General features: G+C 29.1%; 1 protein-coding gene across 1 annotated transcript in view; it reads left to right on the plus strand.

The window, feature by feature from the left end:
- The window catches only part of LOC145679487 (epithelial serine protease-like), a 44,521-nt gene that overhangs the window by 16,098 nt on the left and 5,273 nt on the right, over positions 1-23,150 (plus strand). The window contains exon 5 of the mRNA XM_081750066.1: positions 15,392-15,484. Within this exon, the coding sequence (XP_081606192.1) occupies positions 15,392-15,484 (93 nt within the window). The remainder of the gene's footprint in view (positions 1-15,391; positions 15,485-23,150) is intronic.

The following is a 23,150-nucleotide window of genomic DNA, read 5'->3' on the forward strand; positions in this document are numbered from 1 at the left end:
TTTTATACAACTTTTGTTGAGAAAAATAATGCATATTTTAACATGATAGTATCAGTAGTACGAACATCAGAAAAAGATGATTCAAGTATTATCATTCTTAAAATAGTAAATTATTCAAAACATTACTACTTTTCTTATAGCTAGTGATGTATAGGAATTGAAATTTCGTTGAATTGTTAGTCATACATAAGTACTAAGTTTTAAAAGAGAAACTTCAGATTGAACGCCAAGTTAGAAGTACGCGTATTCGGATGTGATGTAAGAGTTTCTAAACTAATGGAAATGGATCCAGGAAACTACAAAGATGATTGTTTGTCTGCTTTGGGGAAGGATCAACCTTAAGTAGCATCTTCCCCAAAATTGTTCCCTTTCATATGATAAGTAGATGTTCTAGTAACAAATGTACCTTTTACCTCTGGACATCTGAATTTTTCACAAATATAGTTTTCCAATGTTCATTAACACCTCGTCTGTATTGTGAACAAGTGTGATGAATGAAACAATAATTGTTAGTAAATGAAACATCAAAAGCTGTATGCTAATAGTACTATTATATCTAGATCCAGTTATTTGTTTGTGTAGACCTGTGCTATTTTTATTCTTTAATCTTTTTCTTTCAAAATCAATTGGATTTTTAATGGTTTTAATTTATCCTTATTAGCTGATTTATTCTTCCAATCTATTTAAATTTCCCTTACTTCATGAAAATTAATGGGGATGGAAATGAACGAGTTCGAGCGAGTTTTCTTTCAACCTCATCTCGACTCGAAACAGATATCTGAGCTTAATTTGAGAATTTAGTTTGAAAAATTTCCTCCAACAAGAAACTCGAATTCGACTCGAGTTTCGAGTCGAGTCGAGTCAAATCCTGTGTGTACTCACAATAATTGCCTACGTAGGATGCTTCAAGTATCATACTTAGGCAATTATTATTATCATCATAAAAGCAGCGTGTATAAATATGAAAGATAGGCGGTTTGCACCTGAATACTAAAAACTACTTGACTGCCTACCTAAGTGGTCGTGAAATCTAGAAGGCAACGACATCATTCACGAGGTTCCGGTCTTATATTCCGGAGGAACATCAGACCTGTTGCTCATAGGGCGAACCCTTTCTCAAGGTGAATTAGCCTCTGGAACTGTGAACTGTGGTAATCTGTGTTTGGGAATTTAATTAAAACATGAATTTGCAATTGAAATGATATTTTAGGTTATTTGGGGTAAAATATGTGATTACTATTATAATCCTGAACAATACTAAGAGTTATGAATTTGAGAAATTTTAGGTTGGAGATGTTTTAAAGAAAATGTATTTATTTTAGGTTTTTAAGGTTTAGAGAGAATAGAATATAATAGAATAAATGTAAATTATTATTAATGATTATTTATTAAAATAAAATATAAATAAATAAAATATTAAAAGAAAACGAAAAATAATAATTGATAATGGATAAGATGATGTAAAATAATATAACATTTTAAAAAGGATATAGCTTATTTTTTATAATTTAAAAGATTTTTTATAGCAATATGATTAGTAATATGTATGTTAAGTGGCACCTGTTTTAGTTTTTGTATTTTGAAATTTTGTAAGTTATGGCTTTGAAAAATGTTAAATTATTATTTGAGCCATGACAAGATTAATGTTGTTTAGGGGAAAGAAGTTATGATTACAATAACTTTGTTATTAACAAAGTTAAAGATATATTTACTTTATATAAGGTGACGTCCCACGAGGATAGAATTTTTGTTGCTGGTAGTTGGAGAATGACTTTTTGAATTGTGTAAATTTTTGTTATATATTTTTTAGATAGGGTGTTGGCTGGAACAGACAGTTATACAATGTTAATTGACGTAATTGTAAGTAAGGGGGAATTGAATAGTATTATTAGGCGGAGTTTATGGTGATTTTTTGATATGTTTATTTGTGATTGGTTATGAATTTGAGTATTAGAACTTGAGTAGGATGGCATAGCGATGTAGAGATAGGAAGAATATTTGTTTTTTGGATTTTATTATTTTCTTGTTTTTTAAATTTGATTATTTATTATTGATGATGATAAAATTTTTGTAGTTGTTATAACCACATTTTTTGTATAATGTGTTTTTTGTAGGAAACCATAACCATTAAAATTTGACTTTGTGGGTTTTGCATTTATAGGATAATATTTGCTATTTTGTTATTTTTGGAGCGTTGAAAAACTGGAATTTTATTTTTCAGTTAGAATAATAATAAAATTTTAAGTTTAAAACTAATTAAGAGAAAACAAGTTTTTGTTATATGAAAAATAATGATTAAGTTAATTTAAAATTACTTATAAATTATTTAAATTAAAAAAAATCTTTGCACGCTCCCCCACTAGAAAAATTTGGAAGCTTTTTTAAAATAATATGGGTTTATAAGTATAGGCATGCAATTTATAATGTATAAAATGAATGCTTTTAGAAGATACTAGAATAGATTTATTTGGTAAGGGAGGGTTTTTATTTTATTATTTTTTATTTATATCTTGTATATGAATTGTTAATAACAAATATTAATATTTTATAATAGAATAATGTATGTTTTAACATTATAGTGTTTAAAATAAAATTGATATATATTTGAAATATTTATTGGCAAGAAAGTTATTTTTTATGTTGAAGTTTTGTTTAAAATTTATAAATTTTTTTATTGTATTGTTGTAACATTTAAAATATTTAATTAAATATTATTTTTTAAAAATTTTTTGTGCAGCTTATACATGTGTAAATATGTTGATATTTATTTTTTAAGGTAGTATATTATGAGCAATATAATATAATATATGTTATGATAGGTTATATTATATTATATTGATTTTTAATGATTTTTTTTTGTTTGAAAGCTATATTTATATAAGTATTTGATATATGAATACAGGAGAAAAAATGGAAATGTTATATTTGATAGAATATAGCATTGAAGGAGAATGAATATTTTATAAGATGCGAATTATAAGTGATTAGAATATATTATGTTTAAGTAGATATATCATAAAATAATTAAAATAAAAATATTATTTATAGTGTTGTATGTAATATTATGGAATTAATTTAATACTTAAACGGTTTTTTTTCTTATAATTATATGGTTGTTAAATATTTATAGTGATATATTTTTTATAAAATAATTATAAATTTAAATAATTTTAATTAATATAGTAAGTATAATAAAATTTATATATATATTTTTTATATATTTTTTTATATAAGTATAATAATAAATTTTTTTAGTTTTTATAATTGTATTATTATTTGAATTTTATTGGCGCCTTACATTTTGCACATACCAGAGATAAAATAATAATTAATATGAGAGATGGATTATTTGTTTATTAATACATTTAAGAAGTTATTTTAATATATTTAGTTTATATGAGGATTATTTAAATTTAATATTTTATTTTTTGATATTGAATTTATTAATATTAATGTTAAAAAGTATTTTTTATAGTTTTTTGAACTTATTTTGAATGAATTATTTAATAATGAAATAATTATTTTTATATAAATGAGTTTAGTTAGTTTGTAAGTGAATTTGGATGGTTATTTATTATGTAGTGATATTTATTAAATTAATTTTGAACTTGTATTTTTTTAGTTATGATTATTTAAAGTACTTAAGATAGAGATATTTTTAAAGATTATGTTATATTATAAGTTTGATTTGTATACAATTTATGTTGGAATATAAATGATTAACGCTGAATAAATTATGATTATATTTGATTTATTTATGAATATGAAACATGAGATATGTTAGTATTAGTTATTTATTGTTTATAGATATATTTTTTGGTATTTTATTTTATTATTTACTTATTTATTAACATTATATTTGATTTTAGTTATTGAGAGGATAAAATTTTAATTTTATAAAAATTAATTATTAGATTAAATTGTATTTATGGATTATTTTTTTTATTTAATGATTGTTATATATATTATATATATATTTATTTTTAACTGTATTGATGCCAGCATATTTAGTTATTTTTTTAATAATTTAATTATTATATATATTATTTAGTATTTATGCTTTTTAAAATTATTATTTAATTAAGTTATGATTTTTAAAGTTTGATTTTAATTTTAATATTGTAAGACACTATTTTAGGAATGATATGTTTTTGCGATGTTTTTTAATATAAAATTATATTTGAAATTATTTTTTGTTTTGTAATTGATAAAATTAAATTTTTTTATTTTTTTGGAATATATTTAGTTAATTTGAATTAATTTAAATAATTGAGCTGAAGGCTTTTTTGCAAGTATTAGAATGAAATTAATTTATAATAGTTTACGCGAGATGTATATTATTTGAACTAAAATATAGTTACATTTATAGCGTAAATTTAATTTTGTATAATTAATTTTTTATAGATATATAAATTATATTTATTAGTTTAACCAATAAAAATTTATACAAGAACATATTTTAGTATTTTAAATGATAGATAGTAATGTGCAATAGATAGTGAATTTAATAAATATTGATTTTATATTATGTAATATACTTTTAAGTAGATTATTGCAATTTTTTTAGAAGATATTTTTTTGTTTAGTTTAATATTTTTAAGTAATTTGTTTACAAACTTGTAACATACATAATAATTTAGCTTTAATGTTTGGTTTTTGAATTGGAATGGATGGAAGTTTATATTGAGTTTTGCATTATTAATATTGGAAGTTTATATTAAGCCATTAACAAGAACTAGGTTTGATTTTTAATAAGATATTTTTAGCTGAAAAACAAAAAGATTTTAGTAATGAATGCATTATTACGGCAGTTTATAGCTTAGCAGATAGTGTTATTAGGATTTAGAATAGGAAGGTTAATGTTACTTTTGTGGCTTTGCAGTTGGGATATTTTTGTTTTTAACAGTTGGAGTGTATTACTTTGTGAGTATAGTGCGTGTGAAATGAATTTGAAAATAAGAAATAAAATGTGTGTAAAATTTTTACATGCATGTGAGCGTAGGCGAATATTTTTACATTTGTGCATTATAACAGGTGTATTTTTGTAAATTAACATTAAACGTGATATAAGTTTTGCCAAATTAAAGGCAAGCAATCTAAAATAATAATTATTTTCCGTTTTTTAAAGGTAAGTACGTATTGCTGTTTTTAACTGACATATAGTTTGTTTAATTTTTATAGACTTTTTTTTAGCGTTGTGATGACTTTTGTATTTTGAGAATGATTGGCTATTAAAATTAATTAAATTGTAAGAGTTTTTATTTTTATTTTTGCTTTTGTTATTGTTTTTTAATTAACAAAACAATGCAAATTAAGATAGTAAATTTTATAAATTTTAGCATTGAAGTTTACTAACAGAAAGTTTGAAAATTTTATATTATAATTATTAAGCAAATTTTAATTTAATTTTATTAATTGAAAATAAACAAAATTAAAATTTAATGTTAATTTTTAGTTATTTTAAATAATTTAAGATGCAATTGATATTTATTTTATATTTTTTTAATGAAATTATTTTTTAAAATTATAATTTGATAGCCAATCATTTTAATGAAAATTTATATTTAATAAAATATGTATTTTAAATGCATAGGAGTATGTTTTTTTAATTGTGTTATATAGGCGTAGTACTTATATGGTTGAATTTTTAATAGCATTGGGATTGTTTTTAAAACTTTGTTTTTAAATTAAAATTAGTATTACCTAAATATAGGGGTTGCATATTATATTTTATACACACACACACACACAAAAAATGCTTTTGTACAACTATTTGTAAATTTTACATTTATGCAATGGCAGGGAAGAGTTTTATTTTTGTTTTTTGTATAATATAATTGAATTGACTAATTTAAGAAAATTAAAGTAAATTGAAATTGTTTTTGCTGTAAAAGAAAACATTTTAACTAGTTGTTAATGGATTTTTAGTTGTTATTTTTTATGTATGGATTGTATGTATTTCTATGGGCTGACTTATTTATGTACATTTATGTAATAATATAGTTTTTGGTTATATATATTTTGAAAGATAGTGAAGGATAGTTTTTGTGTTTACATTTTTTTAATTGATTTATAAATTTTTTCTTATAATTTAATATATTAAACTACAATTTAGCATAAATATTATGGTATATATATGAGTTAATATATTTAATGATTATATAATGTTTATTAGGCTTTTTTTTAAATATGATGGGCGTATTTTTTAGGGTTATTTTTTATTTTACAATATTTTTATTTTATAATATTTTAGCTATAGGACAAATGACATGTAGTTCACTTTATTTATTGCAGCTAGCTTTTGGACTATATTTTTTAATTTTTTACTGATTTATGGTTAGCATAACAATTATTTGATTTTTTATAAGACGCGAAGCTTGGTTTTTAACCGGAAACGTTTACGTTGCTTTTTTGAATTTTTTTAATATTTGATTATATAGATTAAATACAGTATAAGTATGAATATGTATATTTTATAGGTTTTTTAAATGTTTATTTATATAAGATTTTTTTATTTTGCCATTTTTTATAGGCTCAAGGTATTGCGATTGTTACTGAAGTAATAATAGATTATATTTATATTTTACGTTTACTATTATACGCTATACTACCATGAAAATTTAATAAACGTTTGCATGTGGCTTATGGCGTATATTTAGTATGTATAACGCTGTATACCAAAACAAATAATCATTTTGAATTAAACTACCTTTTAAGTTTAATGATGATTATTTACGAATTATTTGCCTAGCTTTTTATAGGGATATTTTTTGGTATTATTTATTATATAATTATTAATTACTATTAATTTTAATTTTTATTTTTAATTTTAATTTTAGTTTTAATTTATTAAGAAATTATTTTAAGGTTAATGTTAATAAATATTTTGTTAATTTATTTTAATTTTTTGGTGTTTGCATGCTTTATATATTTTTTTAATAAAAGGGTAATAGTGGCGTACCGTAGTTATTTGGGATAGCTAGCTTTTACTTTTTATATAAGTAGCATTTGTTTATTATATAGTTATTTTATAGTTTTTAATTTATTAGATATTTGAGGAAAGAATTATTTTAGTTAAATTTTTTAATGTTTTGCTTTAAGAAGGAAAAGAGAAAAAGGGAAAGGTGAGATACTATTACATTTTATATAACTATTTATTTTTTTTTGTAATATTATAAGATGATTTTATTCATTTGCTTTTAACTTATAAATATAGGATTTTTTTTTAGCTTAGTGGAACTAAGTTACACTACTCGGTTATAGCCAATAGTGTATATTATTTTTAAGCAATTTACAATGAATAGTACTTTACGAAAATGAAACGTTTGTGTGAAGGGACAATTGTAAAAGTGTAAATTAGTGAATGCTATTTGTTACTGATTAATAGTTGTTAATGATATTTTTTGTAATTAAAGTTAAAAAACTGCTGATGGACATTTTTTAGTGCACAAGTGTACATATTAAGGAATATTTTATTGACCACGAGTGTATATTTTATTTTTTACACTCGGTTGAATATATTTAAAAAAACTATTTTTAACGAAATATTTTAGAGCAAGAGAAACAAGGTAAAGATGTTTTAGATTGTTTAACGGAAGAAGTACAATATTACATTATTTGGAGGTAGTGACAACACGAATTCCGGAAGTAAGATAAAAGAAAGATTATTTTGACGTGATGTAATTTTAATTAGCAAACAATGTTTTTTAATAGTTATATAAACTTTTTGTTGAGGTTTATTTTTTTGTGTATTTAATATTTAAAGGAAGTATTTTTAGTAAACAATTGAAAAGGAGTAAGAAAAATTATTAAATTGAGAATGTAATGATTTATCTACATTAAGTGGAATTACATAAAACACTATGTTAAAAGGACTTGAATAAAAATAAAACTATTAGTAACGTTAAGAATATAAAAAATGAGATTTTTTGATTAGATGGACTGGAATTTGAATTTAGCTTATTACATATGTTTTTACATTTTTTTAGAACAATAATGCCTACCGATGGCACGGCAGTATGCGACTATAGAAATATAATTTAACTATTTACTGCACATTTTATATTATATTATAGTGATTTATTTATTATAATGCTTTACTATATATTTATTTTATATTAGCTTTTTATATATTAACTAATTGATTTTAGAAATTAATACATAAGCACTTTTATTGTTAGAATAGGATAGGAGGATTGTTGTTTATTATAATTTATTATAAAATATAAATAATTTTTGAATAATTTAGATTGTTTTATAGAAAAGCTATAATTTTTTTGCCTACCTTATGAATTTTTTTTAATTTTTATTATGACAGAATAATAATTCTATTGTTTTACATGTGAGGATTTTATAGTGTAGCCATTTTTGACCAATTGTTATGACTACCCGAACCCAATATGTAGTACAGACTATAAAATGGTTTTGTTACGTAAGGGCATCCCCCGAGACTTAGGCTTGGTAATTACTTTTAATTTATTTATATATATTTATTGTGAAATTTTTTAAGATAGTAAAGTTTTTATATTAGCTATTAAATGATATTTTTTGGAACTTTTGGTTGTAGTGTTACTTATGTATTTGTATTGTATTTTTTGTTTATTTTTTATATAGCTTTAGGGAAAATTTAGCTTTTAAAAACAATATAGTATTGTGTGCGATATCTGAACACGACATTTTGGGTTGGAATAATAATTTGACAGTTTAAAGATTTTTATAGTGGCCTGGAAAATGGCTTTTGTATTGGAGTTTTGCTTGCCACTTATGATTAATGAGAATTTAGTTTATTTACGTTAAAATAGAAGGAAGACGAATTACGTGCCCCTTTATATAGATATAATTTTAGTTTGTTATTGAACCAGTATTTTTTTTGTTTTATTTTTATATTTGATGAAGTAAATGAACCAGATTTTAATAAAGTACCCACTTTATTTGTATGAAGGAAATTTTAATAAATTTTTTTATAAAGGTTAATTACCCTAGTTTATATACAAGTATAACGATAATAAAATACAAAGCATGAAGCATATAACATTTTTTTATATTTTAGTTAAGAGGTAAAATTAGAAGGTTTTTTTAGTGGCGGTTTTTGATTATTACCATTTTTATATTTACTTTTTTTAACCGTGCCTTAACTGTTTTTATTAGGGAAATAATTCAAAAGTTAACTATTTTAAGCATTTTTAAGCATAAATAAAATGTAACTATATGAATAACATATTTATAGTTTTTATTATTATTATTATTATTATTATTTTAAGATTTTTTTATTTCAACCAGTATACTAATATATTTCTTTTTTGTAGCTTAGAAGGTTTTGTTGGAAGGTTTTAATGACGTGCACGTACATGAATATAGTTATTTATTTTAACATGTAACCAACCTTGCTATTTAAAGGAATATATTGATTTTTTTATTTAATAAAGTTGACTTTACTTCTTACAGTGGGTAAAGACGTTACTAATTTATACTTTGTGACTAAATATTTTGTTTTTTAGAATTTGTATTTTGAGACAATTTTTAAAAATATATGTTTTTGCGAATGCTATTTTCACCTAAGGCTTAAGCATGAAACCTTAATGATACGTCTTTATGCCCTTTGCACAAGACGACCTCACATATTTTTTAGTATTTATAAAATTTATTAACAAAACACTCCTATTTAAAGTTATAGCAAGTAGAGATTGCGTTGTTTTTATGTTTGCAACAATATTTTACGTTTATTTTCCCCTATCCAGTGAAGATGTTGCATGAGATTTAAGTGCCCTAACCACTAGCGAGCAATATGCACAGTTAATGTATTTACTTGCAGTATTGTTTTAACTTGCTTTATACCTTATAAGTAAATATTATTTACTTAAGGGATTGTTAGGGATAATACACAGGCTACCGATAATTTGATAGTGGAGTTTTTACGATTTTTATTAACAGTTTCCCGTCCTCCGCTCGGGATACCTTATCTTTTATTAACTTATGAAACATTAGTAATATTACTGAGTTATATTGACTACTTACTATATCTAATTTTTAGTAAAAGAATGGATTAATCATAATTTTATATATGTGTTTAGTGTAAAGAGACTGTGGCCCTCAATCTCATTTACCACCTATAGGTATATTTGTTTATTTTTCAGAATATATTCCATATGAAGGGATTATGGTTTTTTTAGTTTTTTAATGAGTGCTTTTTTGTTATAAGCCGCTAAAATTTTTTGAACTTAATTACAATATGCATCTCTCTAATAAATAGAATATAATATTTTTATTTAAAATTACCAACACTTATTTTTTAGTTTTTTTACTGGATTAACTTTATATATTTTTTTAATAATTATTAGAAAATGGAAACAAAATTGAACATAACGTTTTTAAGAACAATCCTACCTATCTTTTATACTTTTTATTTAGTAAGTTGTCTAATTTTTATTTTTTTAAATAACATTAGAATAGCTTTGATTTAGTCGGTTATTTAGGCGAAAAATATTTTTTTCGTTACACGATTAAATTGAAACTTTAAGGAACAATGCTTTTTAGCCACTTTTTTATTTATTTATTTTTTCGAGCGATTACAAGAAGCAAAAATACTTTATTGACTTGATTTGCTTTAGGATGTGGTAAAAATGCGATTTTTCCGAAGATAAAAATAGCATCACCTTTTTTTAAATAACAACATATTATTTTTAATTACTATTTTATCCTGAATAACCATTAATTTTACTGTTATTTTATAATTAACGGAAAAAGGAAAAAAGAAAACGAATAAGAGGTAATACATTAGTTAGTATATCTATTTTTACTGGAGCTAAGAGCTGCTAACGTGAGATTTTGAGAGCACAAGTAATATTTTATTTTAATTTAGTTATCAAAATCTGCATTAAAAAGCAATATTTTTTTAACTAACGCAACTTACTAACTACTGCTGTTTTTATAAATAAAGCTTTATGGTTTTTACTATTATACGGAACGTATAAAATACTGGAGTGTTACTTTTAACTTTTTTTTGCTTAACAATGTTTAGTTTATTTAACGTAATAGGAATACTAACGCAAATGTAAAATTAGAATATAATTAACAGTTTTATTGCTAATATATTAAATACAATAAATCATAACAATTAATAGTTGCTATAATTGTTAATTTGTTATGCTCTTTTTGAAGAAAATAGGAGAATAAGAACAGGTGTTTTACTTTTATAACATATTAATTTTTAGTTTATGGTAACTACATACTGCAATATAGATATTAGCTCTGTTTTGCTACAATTCAGTTTTATACGATAGAATATGATTAGGTCCTGAAAGAGACCTAAAACGCCTTAATTATCCCGGACTAAGAGCCCCCATTTGAAACGATATTTTAGGTTGTTTGGGGTAAAATATGTGATTACCATTAAAACCCCGAACAATACTAAGAGTTATGAAGTTGAGAAATTTTAGGTTGGAGATGTTTTAAAGAAAATTTATTTATTTTAGGTTTTTAAGGTTTAGAGAGAATAGAATATAATAGAATAATTGTAAATTATTATTAATGATTATTTATTAAAATAAAATATAAATAAATAAAATATTAAAAGAAAACAAAAAATAATAATTGATAATGGATAAGATGATGTAAAATAATATAACATTTTAAAAAGGATATAGCTTATTTTTTATAATTTAAAAGATTTTTTATAGCAATATGACTAGTAATATGTGTATGTTAAGTGGCACCTGTTTTAGTTTTTGCATTTTGAAATTTTGTAAGTTATGGCTTTGAAAAATGTTAAATTATTATTTGAGCCATGACAAGATTAATGTTGTTTAGGGGAAAGAAGTTATGATTATAATAACTTTGTCATTAACAAAGTTAAAGACATATTTACTTTATATAAGGTGACGTCCCACGAGGATAGAATTTTTGCTGCTGGTAGTTGGAGAATGACTTTTTGAATTGTGTAAATTTTTGTTATATATTTTTTAGATAGGGTGTTGGCTGGAACATACAGTTATACAATGTTAATTGACGTAATTGTAAGTAAGGGGGAATTGAATAGTATGATTAGGCGGAGTTTATGGTGATTTTTTTGATATGTTTATTTGTGATTGGTTATGAATTTGAGTATTAGAACTTGAGTAGGATGGCATAGCGATGTAGAGATAGGAAGAATATTTGTTTTTTGGATTTTATTATTTTTTTGTTTTTTTATAATTTGATTACTTATTATTGATGATGATAAAATTTTTGTAGTTGTTATAACCACATTTTTTGTATAATGTGTTTTTCGTAGGAAACCATAACCATTAAAATTTGACTTTGTGGTTTTTGCATTTTTAGGATAATATTTGCTATTTTGTTATTTTTGGAGCGTTGAAAAACTGGTATTTTATTTTTCAGTTAGAATAATAATAAAATTTTAAGTCCAAAACTAACCAAGAGAAAACAAGTTTTTGTTATATGAAAAATAATGATTAAGTTAATTTAAAATTACCTATAAATTATTCAAATTAAAAAATCCCTTGCACAATAGAAGGTAATTTTGTTTTCATGATTACTTTACATGATCATATAGTCAAATCTTGCATGTAGTTTTATGTGCTCTGGGCCAAGAAGAATGGAAGGGACGAGCATATAGAGCTTAAGTATCACACGCAAATACAATGTTCACCCTTTACAGTGCCGACATCCTCATCAAAGACGAGAAGACAGGCACAAAACGGAATTGCATTAAATTTAATTATAGCAAACTGGCATCTTGGCTTATGCCGTTGGAAAAAGATGGGGAAAGTTAGATGCCAGATCAGGGTTATTTTAATGTAGACACCATCCCGACATCGCCTCGTAGATCAAAACGGTGTACAGTCTTTTCTGCTATGTCAAATTAATGGTATCAGGAGAAAGTACTGCAACGCTCGAAAAAGGATGCCAAACCAAACCGAACATTGTAATTGCAGTACAAGTCACCTACTCGTTGAAACATTTCGTAAATGTGACAATTGTAGTATACATTCCAATTGTCCATATTGTTGTGCACGTATGGCCATATCAGGGCGCAAAATTTCTGGTCGCCAAGTCGCCATTGGCGACTAGAAATTTAGAGCTGACGACCAGTGTTCAGTAGAAATGGTTCCTGCCTGAACTCACTTTAGGACTTTGATCCTAAAACTGCAATCGACAACTAGTACTTCAGTGTAGAGAGAGAGCGTTACACAAACGTGAAGTGTTAAGGTAAGATACTTTTAAACATGTATGTGAATTATCCAATTCAAAATTGATTAACCTGAATCTAAATGTCGGGTTTTGGAATTTTATGCCCTGATGTAATCTTTTTCTTTGTCAAACCAAACGCCGTGGGGGAAGAACATCTCATAATTTGTACTTGAGAGATACTGGTGACCATCATTTTTCGATTGTCGAGTGCGTCTGACTTCGAAATTTTGTGCCCTGGCCATATGATACCGCACGTCTTGTTCTTCATAAATGACCCTGCCTGCTACCTTTCCGCACCATCCCTTTTGAACGGCATCAGTCATAGATGCCAGTTTGCCATTAATAAATATAATTCAATTGTATTTTGTACCTGCCCTCTCGTCCTTGGTGGAGGCTGTCTCGTTAAAAAAAAAAAACTAAAAAACTATTGTCGCCTCGTTGTCGAGATGAGACGAGATGCGAGCAGTGTCCCCCGCTCTGGTGAGCAACACTAAAAGTATTTCACATTAATGCTTACATTTCTCATGGATTACGATTTCCCGTCTAATCAGGCTATGATTTGAAACGAGCTGAACGAGCGAGCGAGCCATTTATCAAACTCGACTCAAGTCGAAATTTGACCTCAAAAACAGTGACTGGGCTGAGAACTCGTCTCAAGAAAATTATGTTTGGCTCGACTCAAAATTCGAGTCGAGTCGAATTTTAGTTCGACTCGTATTCATCCCTTAAAATTAAATTTTGTTTGACATAATTTTAATCTTAAAATTTCGAATTAAATTTAAGTACTATTAAATTCGTATATCATGATATTTCAGTTCAAAGGTAGAGGATATTTAACTAGACTTAAAGAAGAAACCGTAACCTACAATTTAGTTCATTTGTAAAATAACAGAAAAATCATTTCCCATTTACATAAATGAGCTAAAAGATGAAGAGTGCATAGGTAACCAATACCTTTAAAACTGATTATATTTGAAAGGATGTATTTATAGTTTGGATCGAACTTACTTAAAGTTTTTCATAATCATCACTAGCATAATTCGCATTCACAGTCATCACTAGCATCATTCATATTCAATATACGTTGATGTATTTCTGCTCAGTTTTATTGATAACATTGAATAAGACATCATGTATTCTGTTTAATTCCAATAAGTAGGCTTCTCAATACTAGGTTTTGTCGATATTGTACAATTGTTTCTTCCGTAGAGTGATGTTGTAATCCGAGGTCCACGTTTCTTCCTGATCATGATTCTAATTTGAAGAATACAAACAATTATAATTTGCCTTACTTCTCCAAAATATTTTATATTCTTACTTTTTGTACGATGTTAGCTTGACCGTTTTATTTAACAGATTTTATCCTTATGAATTTTCACAGGTAACGTTTTAAATATATACTCTCTTCATCTTAGAATTAAATATTGCACCCCCAAAACCATGACTTGCAAACAAATTAGTGAACCAAATATATAAAATTTTGCTTAATTTGAAACTAAATACTACTTTCAGAAGCTTACGAAAATTGAATGATCTTTTAACGGACAGAGATTCTCTAACTGCAGTAGTATCAAATAATTTTAAATTGTTAATACTAAAATAAGAAAGAAGCATCATTGTTGAAAAGTGAATTTATTTACCTATAGCTATTTACATTATGGATGAAGTATCTAGGCATTGAACATTCGCTGTTTTAATCAATCTGAATTAAACTTTGTACGCATGTGCATTATGTAATAGGATTATGCATGTGCTAACTCAGAATTCAATGTGTACACCGGCGGTATCTGCCAGCTTCCACTAATGAATCGCGATGGTATCCATGATGTTCTGCAGGATTTTCTTCCGGGTGTTTGCCATAACATCTCAAATTCGTGGTTATAGGCTTTCTATGACAATTCTTTTTTGTCAATGGCCTTGGGTAACATTTGTACTTTTCACTGTATGCCAGTAACCATAACCACTGAATCATAAATTTTACACAGTGCTGTAATCTGTGCTCTCTCCGTAACGGTCAGTTGGATATCTTACTGGAAAGGAAAGAAAGGAAACAATGTGAAATTTGTAATCCTATTTCATAACGATTATGTACCCAAAATTTGCTTGAGATATCTTAAATATTAAAAAAGAAAAGTGCAATAAATTGTCAGTGACTAGTTACTTCTTACGTCAGTTTGTATAGAAGAAATGTTTTAATTCTCAGATACAATCCAACCCATTGCATTGCCATCAAGAAATGGAGATACGTTTGCTGGAAGACCTGCCTTTACTGTTGGTTGGGGCGGTGATGGTGATGGTGAGTGTTTCATTTATTTTATTATGCTTTGGATTTATTTACTTATTTTTAAGATTATTGTAAAGAAGTAATAATAGCTAAGAGGTGACAATGTTTTCTCACATGTTTCTGATGTGCGAAAATATGCAGAATAATAGTTCGGTGAAATTCAAGAAATTAGTATTGAATAATAGGTTCAGAGATAAGTCAATGAAAAATCTGTGATGTTTTCAATTATTTGGTTTTATTCATTTTTGAAATATTTTACTTTGCATCTCACTCTTCCATTTTACGAGTAGTAAGTGGAGCTTCAATGGCTCAGTGGTAGAATACTTACGTCTGGCATATGAGGTCCTTGGTTAGATCTCAGCTCCTACCGAATGCGGTTTGAGGTGGATGGTACGAGTGTACATGGGTTTCCTCGGGTTCTCCCGTTTCATCATTCCACTATCATAATCCATAGTATCATCAGCATCTCCTTTAACCTCGGTGGAAAGTAGTGGGACATTAAAAACAATGTAGCATATGTGACACCGTTAGGAGGATTGTGCCACTGCTAAGGTTATACGTGTCACTATTAGATCGATGTGCATCACTTTTAGGACTATGTACGCCACTGTCCTGTGTCTGTCCTGTTAAAACACAAACAACAGATACAATGAGTTAACTAACAATGTATTTTTTAATTATATGATGTTATGTCTTAAAGGGAAAACAGAAAAGATCTAGTGGTGATACACCAGTACTCACCGACAGCAGCGCAAATTTGTTTTTAACCTTGGGGGAGGAGGGAGACGGGTAAGACCGTTCCGATATTTTTTTAAAACGATTCAAAATATTTATGAAAGTTCAAAAACAATGCTGTGGAGAATCAGAGGAGCAGAGTTGTCTTGAACATTGGTAGGCGGGCATTTAAAGCTTATTCTCGGGGAACATAAATTTCATCTCACTTTCCTTTCTAACAATCACACACAAATCACCACATTTCTCCCCATAAAACACATTTCAAATCAGATTATTGGGTGGACATTCTCCCAGTTCCAAAATTGGAGGGGACATGTCCCCCTCATCCCCCGGGATTTGAACCATACTAGGGCGACTTAAACCGGAAAATCAAAGGAAAACTGCATTTACTGAAAGAATTATGAACCTTGGAACACTTGTAGAGTAAGACATGGGATATATTTTAAGATATGCAGACATTCGAAATTCGTGCTTGTTTGGCCGCCATCTTGGATATCAATATGGCGTCCACGTGAAGGCACAGATTTTTAGTTAAATAATAATATCTTCTCACAGAACTACCCTAAAAACCTCCTTCTTGCTTCAAATTAAAGATAATAGAAGAGTTAAGAATTTAAACTTAGTAAATGTTATTTGTACAACCACTATATTTAAATATAGCGACTGTTATCAGTAAATTTTAGTTGTACTCGTTACTGAATATTGCTATAATTGCAAATAACTATGAAACTCTCTGATTTGTACATTTACGTAGAAGTAATCCTGGTAGAGCATAATCTAACATTTCCAACGATGTCAGTATCTTTGCTCTATCTTCAAAATAAAGGGAGCTAGTCCACTTTATGTATTACAGGATGTTGTGTTTTGGAATGTTCAATTTCACACCAACCTCTAATTGTGTTCTCAAGAAATTACGATAAATACTTCTTTCTCAAGTCAAATTAAAGAAAATGAATTTTCCCAAAATATCAGACTACCAGGGTATATTTGCTCGTTTAGTCGCATGCTACACTGATTTGTCTACTAACGGTGTAAACCCTTATATTAGTAGAAAACTATTTTGAAATATTATTATTAAGAATTGTATTATATGAGACTTTTTTTTAAAAGTGAATAACAGAAGTTTCAAAGTGTCAAGTCACTTCAGGAGCAAGCACCTGCACGAATTTTGCACATAAGCGTACACAACAGTTCTCTCTTTTGTACTTGCAAGCATTTTGCTGGCATCCTTTCTTGCAGCTGCACTTAATCAATTCTCTTACTGCCTTAGAAATTTCCGGTTGAGTTGACCATTTTGGTGTTGATTTTCCATCTAGCAAAATCCATCCCCAATCTTGTAGTGGTGGGGTATTAATGATGCTCATTGTGGCTTGTCCCAATATATGACTACTTTGATAAATTGCCCTTAAAATATTCTGCTTCACAGCATCAGCTGTTGGGGGAATGTTGAACACCGTTCTGTTGAAGGAAGTAAATAGTTGCTTTCGAGCCTCGTTTACAGTCATTAAGTTACTCGTCTGAGCATAGCAGAGCACGGTATATCGTTGGAATAGATCAAATACATTGTCTGTGATTGTATCTTTAGGAAACGACAAAAACTCAAATCCTTTCAATACTTCAGGAAATGAATTCCATCGCTTCCACATGGTTGCTTTCGACGCTCGTGAAAAAGCGAAGCACTGTCGCATCCACTGAAAGCGTGGAAACCTTTCAGGAGAAGTGCAACTGACTTTCGTTCTCCAAGTTGTTCATCAATAACATGGACATAGAAGAATCTGGCATGTTTTCCATGAACTACCGTTGAACATCTCGACGTTTCATCTCGGAATAGTACGATATTGTCAAAACCACATCGGTGTCAACTGTTCTCATACATATGTCATGTGTACCATGAAGTACAGCGTCCCGAACGTGCAAAATAATGAGGTATCGGCTTCTTCGTGGTTGCAAACTTCAAGAGAACTTTCGCGAAGACAAGAGCGATTTGTTATAACTCCTGAACCATGAGTAGATACTACTTCAATGCCTGAAAAGGACTCCGAAGTTACTATTTTTTCTCCTACGAATGGAAATAGTTGAGATTTATTTTCGGAATTTTTAAGGAATTTTTGCCAGTTCCTTGGCAGTGATCCATTTGGCCGTACCTGTAATTTCTGTGCACTACCTCGAGATTCCCTAGTATGAGATTTAATACAAGATATGTTACAAGTGTCCTATCGTTGCAGTCGTTGCACATTATACTTGTTAGCTTCTTGTTTGATGTGTTCTTGAAATATCATTGAGGAGTACTCAAGGACCGTATTTGTAGCTCTTGGCTTAAGAATGTGAACAAGGGCTGCCCCATCGTACGTAATTGCATCAAAATTAAGAGAAGCTACATCCTTTAACGTAGTGGAATAATGGATTCCTCCTGGTCTTTTCACTTTCTGTGTTAGAGCAGTCTCCTACTACTGCATCGTTCATAATATATTGTTCTCCAGTACCAAAGCACCTAAGCAACTGAGCTTTATCACCAGTTCTCATAATCCCATTCTGAGAAATGGAGGGTGGAAATGGTTGGTTTTCAAAGGCAAAGAAGTTGTCGATATCCAATTCTGTGTTCAGACATATTAGAAACAAGTTGTGCTCACCGACGACGAGATACTACCAGTGCTCACCGACGACTCCGCATAACTGAAGAAGTAGAGAAAGAGAGGTGCATGTATAATTGTAATGGGAGGTTTCAATGCAGTTTTGGGAGAGAAACAGCAAGGTAGCGTCGTAGGCAAATATGGTTTAGGCAAGAGAAAAGAAACGGGACAGAGACTAGCTAATTTCTGTAGATATCATTCACTAGTGGTTGGGAACATGTGGTTCAATCAGCATGAGAGAAGAAGATGGGTCCAGAAATCCTCAATAAAAAGAAGAAGATGTTAGATAGATTATGTTAGGATTCAGGACAGATATTGGAATACCTTGAAGAACGCATAAACTCTTTTCGCGACTGTTTTCTCTGATCATAACCATGTGTTTTCGGAAGAGGATATCCAACTGAAAAAATAGACGGAATAAGAATAGACAACAGGATGTTAAATACTGAAAGGTTAAGAAACTAGGAAGCAAGAAATCTTTTCGTTGAAAAATACTGAAACGAGGAAAGGATAGGTGCAGGTAGTAACAGACAACGGCAGCATATTAAACTTTGCACACAGCAGGATCGAGAAGAAATAGTAGGTTACCGCGAACACTCTACGGCTAAGAGACCATGAATTTTAGAACAGATGTTGCAGAAAATGAGGGAGAGGAAGACTTGAAACAGGTTGATGCAGAAGAGGGCAGAAAGGGAAACAGGGAGTACAGGAAGTTACAGGAAGTTAAACAACAAGTTACAAAGGGAAACAAACAGATCAAGTGAAGAGTTTTACAAAAGAAAATGCGAGGACGTAGAAGAATTAGAAGGAGTTGGAAAGTATGATGAAATGTACAAAGAAGTGAAATCTATGAAACTTGGAAGGAAACAAAGAGGTATTGTCATGACAGTACAAAATAAAAAGCGGAAGGTAGTCAACGAGAGACATAAAGTCGTAAGAAGATGGTAAGAATATATTGAGAAGTTATAAGACAGTAGAAATAAAACGTGTTCTACATCTTGATTTAGAAAATAAAATACTCAAGGATGATGAAGGGTTTAGTATTCTTCGGAATTAGTTTGAAAAAGCTATATTCGAGATTAGAAATACAAAGGCAACCGGATAGATAATATACTAATCGAATTCATTAAGAATATGGGAGGCAAGGACAAGAAAGAATTGTTTCGACTCTGCAATGAAATATATGAAACAAGGGAGTGGCCAGAAGACTTCTTGAAGACGATCATGATACTGATGACTAACGAGGGAAGGGCGCGATGTCATTCAGAGATAATTGCACCAAATTTGGTGTAGGAGTAGATAATGGAAATAAAAAAGGACGTGTGGAAGCATTCGTCTCACAGGCGTTCGGAATCAGAAATAATGGACCTCACAGTTCAGGAGAAGTATGGTCTGTCAATCAAATATTGATGGGACGGAGCCTTTGTTCACTGTTATGGCCAATGCAGAAGAAGTTAAATTAAGTTGAATGAAAACAGAAAACATGAACTGAACAGAAAATGCACCAAATATCCGCCCTGAGTCCCACCAGGCGAATGCCGGAATATTAAATGATCATCTGACCTTGCCATTAAGTACCTTATCTTTATAAAGAAGAATTGAAATATTTTTTTTTAAAAGCAGTCTTATCTGCTTCAGACTGAACGTATTGGTTTTTTTTAGCATATTTATTTTTTGAATACAGTTCTTGATACCACAACGTATGTGTGCCTGTTATTTTGTTTATTAATTCTGTTAACAACTGTTTCATTATGTCAAAATAATAATACATTATATGAATGATTGTACGGTAAATCAAGGTTAACTACGATATTTTCTACACTTGTTGAGGCCAGTTTGGAACTAACTTTACAAACATGGCATGTGTGTAGACAGAGGAGACATTCTGTCTCATGTTCGCTTGACAACAGAAGTGAAACGCTCATATTCATTATGTGTTCACACTATTAAAGTGCAGTGTTGTGAAACATGCGTGAGTTATAAACGCATGTTTCACAAACACTGTTTAGAGTCGTAAACACTGTTGTTACGAGGCCGTTTCTGTCCAATGCATTTTGCTGTTTTCTAGTGGTGAGTAGACCAAATTCAAATATTTCCTTTATCCTTTGTGTTAACATAGTTGTGTTAATGAACAGTCTTGTTTATATTCAAATTGTTATTTTTCTTATGGCCGTCTAGAGCCGTTTCCAGTTTAAACATCACCAATCCCGAAATATCTATTTAAATTCGCCTCACAAAAACACAATACTTTATTTTTGGTAGGCATCATAGATATCAAACACCAGTACAAATTAAATCAGTTGATATTGGTCGTTTCAAACATTTAATACTTGCGTACTGACAGCATCTTGTTGTGTGAGGAAATACATTTCGACCCTTTCCTGGAAAACTTCTGGTGATGCCCATGATTAATTTCTGTATATATTTTCTTTATTTTTTAAACTATAATTTCATTAAGCTAACTAGTGACGCATACCCAATTGGTAACGGCAAGGGCAGCGCAATTGATATATTTAGTATCCCGGCATTCGCCTGGTGGGACTTAGGGCGGATATTGACGCATTTTCTGTTCGGCTCATCTTTTCTGTTTTTATTCTACTTTATTTAATTTCTTCTGCATTGGACGCAACAGCAAGCAAAGGCTCCATCCCATCAATATCTGATTGACAGGCCATACTTCTCCTGAACTGTAGGACCCACTATTTCTGATTCCAAACACCTCCAAAACGAATGCTTCCACACGTTCTTTTCTATTCCAGTTACCTACTCCTACACCAAATTTGGTGCAATCATCTCTAAGTGACATCACGCCCTTTCCTCGTAAGAAATCGAACCAAGAGAATTGTGAGGGTTATAGAACTATCAGTCTTATAAATGACGCAGCAAAACTTTTACTCCGAATTCTGAACAGAAATTTGTACGGAAGAACAAATGAAAAAGTTCAAGAGAGGTAAGGGTACAGTTCGGGTTTAGGAGAGGTAAGGGCACAAGAGATACAATTGGATTATTAAAGATGATTAGTGAAAGGTTTATACGAAAAGGAATAGAGGTACATGTGGTATTTATTGATTTAGATCTAACCCAGGATGTACTTGAACCTGAACCCAAAAAGTGGGAGTGAGGTATATATTTCCTGAAAGCGCGGGTCAAGGTAAGATCAAAACCGGTTACCAAAATTGGGGAGGTCTCATGCATTCCGCTTGGGGGCAACACTTCACTCATTTTTATTAAGATGTTTAAGCCTGTCTATAAAGTCCGTTGCAACCCCGAAAAATCTGAAACGGTGAGACAGATATGGAAACAAGAAAACATGTCTTTCATCATTTCAAAAGTACAACGTATCGAAGTAAAATAAATTGTCCTAGGATCCTCCGCAGGGTCCCAGACGGGGTCCAACTCAAAATTTTTAAATAGAAAGGAGGTTAACTTTCATACCGTATGAAAGTTGGTGTGAAATGAAAGAAGATAAATCAAGTATCGACTCTCTACGATAAGCCTGTGCAAAACGGCACTTGGTCAAAATATCAACACAAGCGTGTTGAAACATTGTAGTTTTTTTTACACCTGTCTCACAGTTTCACATTAATAGTAGTGGGCATAAACTTTTCAATGACGCCTATATTAACATTTTGATCCACCGTCATTTTGCAGAGGCTTATCATCAAGAGTCGAGACGTGTTTCATATTTCACTTAATATCAGTTTTCATACGATACTCAACTTTAATCTCTTTCCCATTTCAACATTTTGAGTGGAACTCCATCTAGGACCTTGCGAGGGAACCTGATTTTTTCTTACTTTGAATCATTATACTTTTGAAATCCATGTTTTTGTTTTTACACCTATCCCACCGTTTCAGATTCATATGAGTGGCAATAGACTTTGCAATGAAGATTTTATTGATATTTTGATCCACCGCTATTGTGCACAGGCTTATCGTAGAAAGTCGAGACTTGATTTATCTTCTTTCATTTAACACCAATTTTCATACGATATGCAAGTTAACCTCCCTTTCCATTTAAAAGTTTCGAGTTGGACCCCGGCTGTGACCCTGAGAGGGACCCTGGGATAATTTATTTTACTTTGATACGTTGTACTTTTGAAATGATGAAAGACATGTTTTTCTGTTTTCATATCTGTCTCAGCGTTTCAGATTTTTCATGTTTGCAACGGACTTCGTAAACAGGCTTAAATATCTCAATAAAATTAGAAAGTGCTGCCCCCAAGCAAAATGCACGAGACCTCCCCACTTTTGGTAACCGGTTTTGATCTTACCTTGAGCCAGGTTTGTAGTAAATATATAAATCATCCCCA

This window comes from Thermobia domestica, chromosome 2, assembly GCF_964235325.1.
Source record: "Thermobia domestica chromosome 2, izTheDome1.hap1.1, whole genome shotgun sequence".
Taxonomy (NCBI): Eukaryota; Metazoa; Arthropoda; class Insecta; order Zygentoma; family Lepismatidae; genus Thermobia; species Thermobia domestica.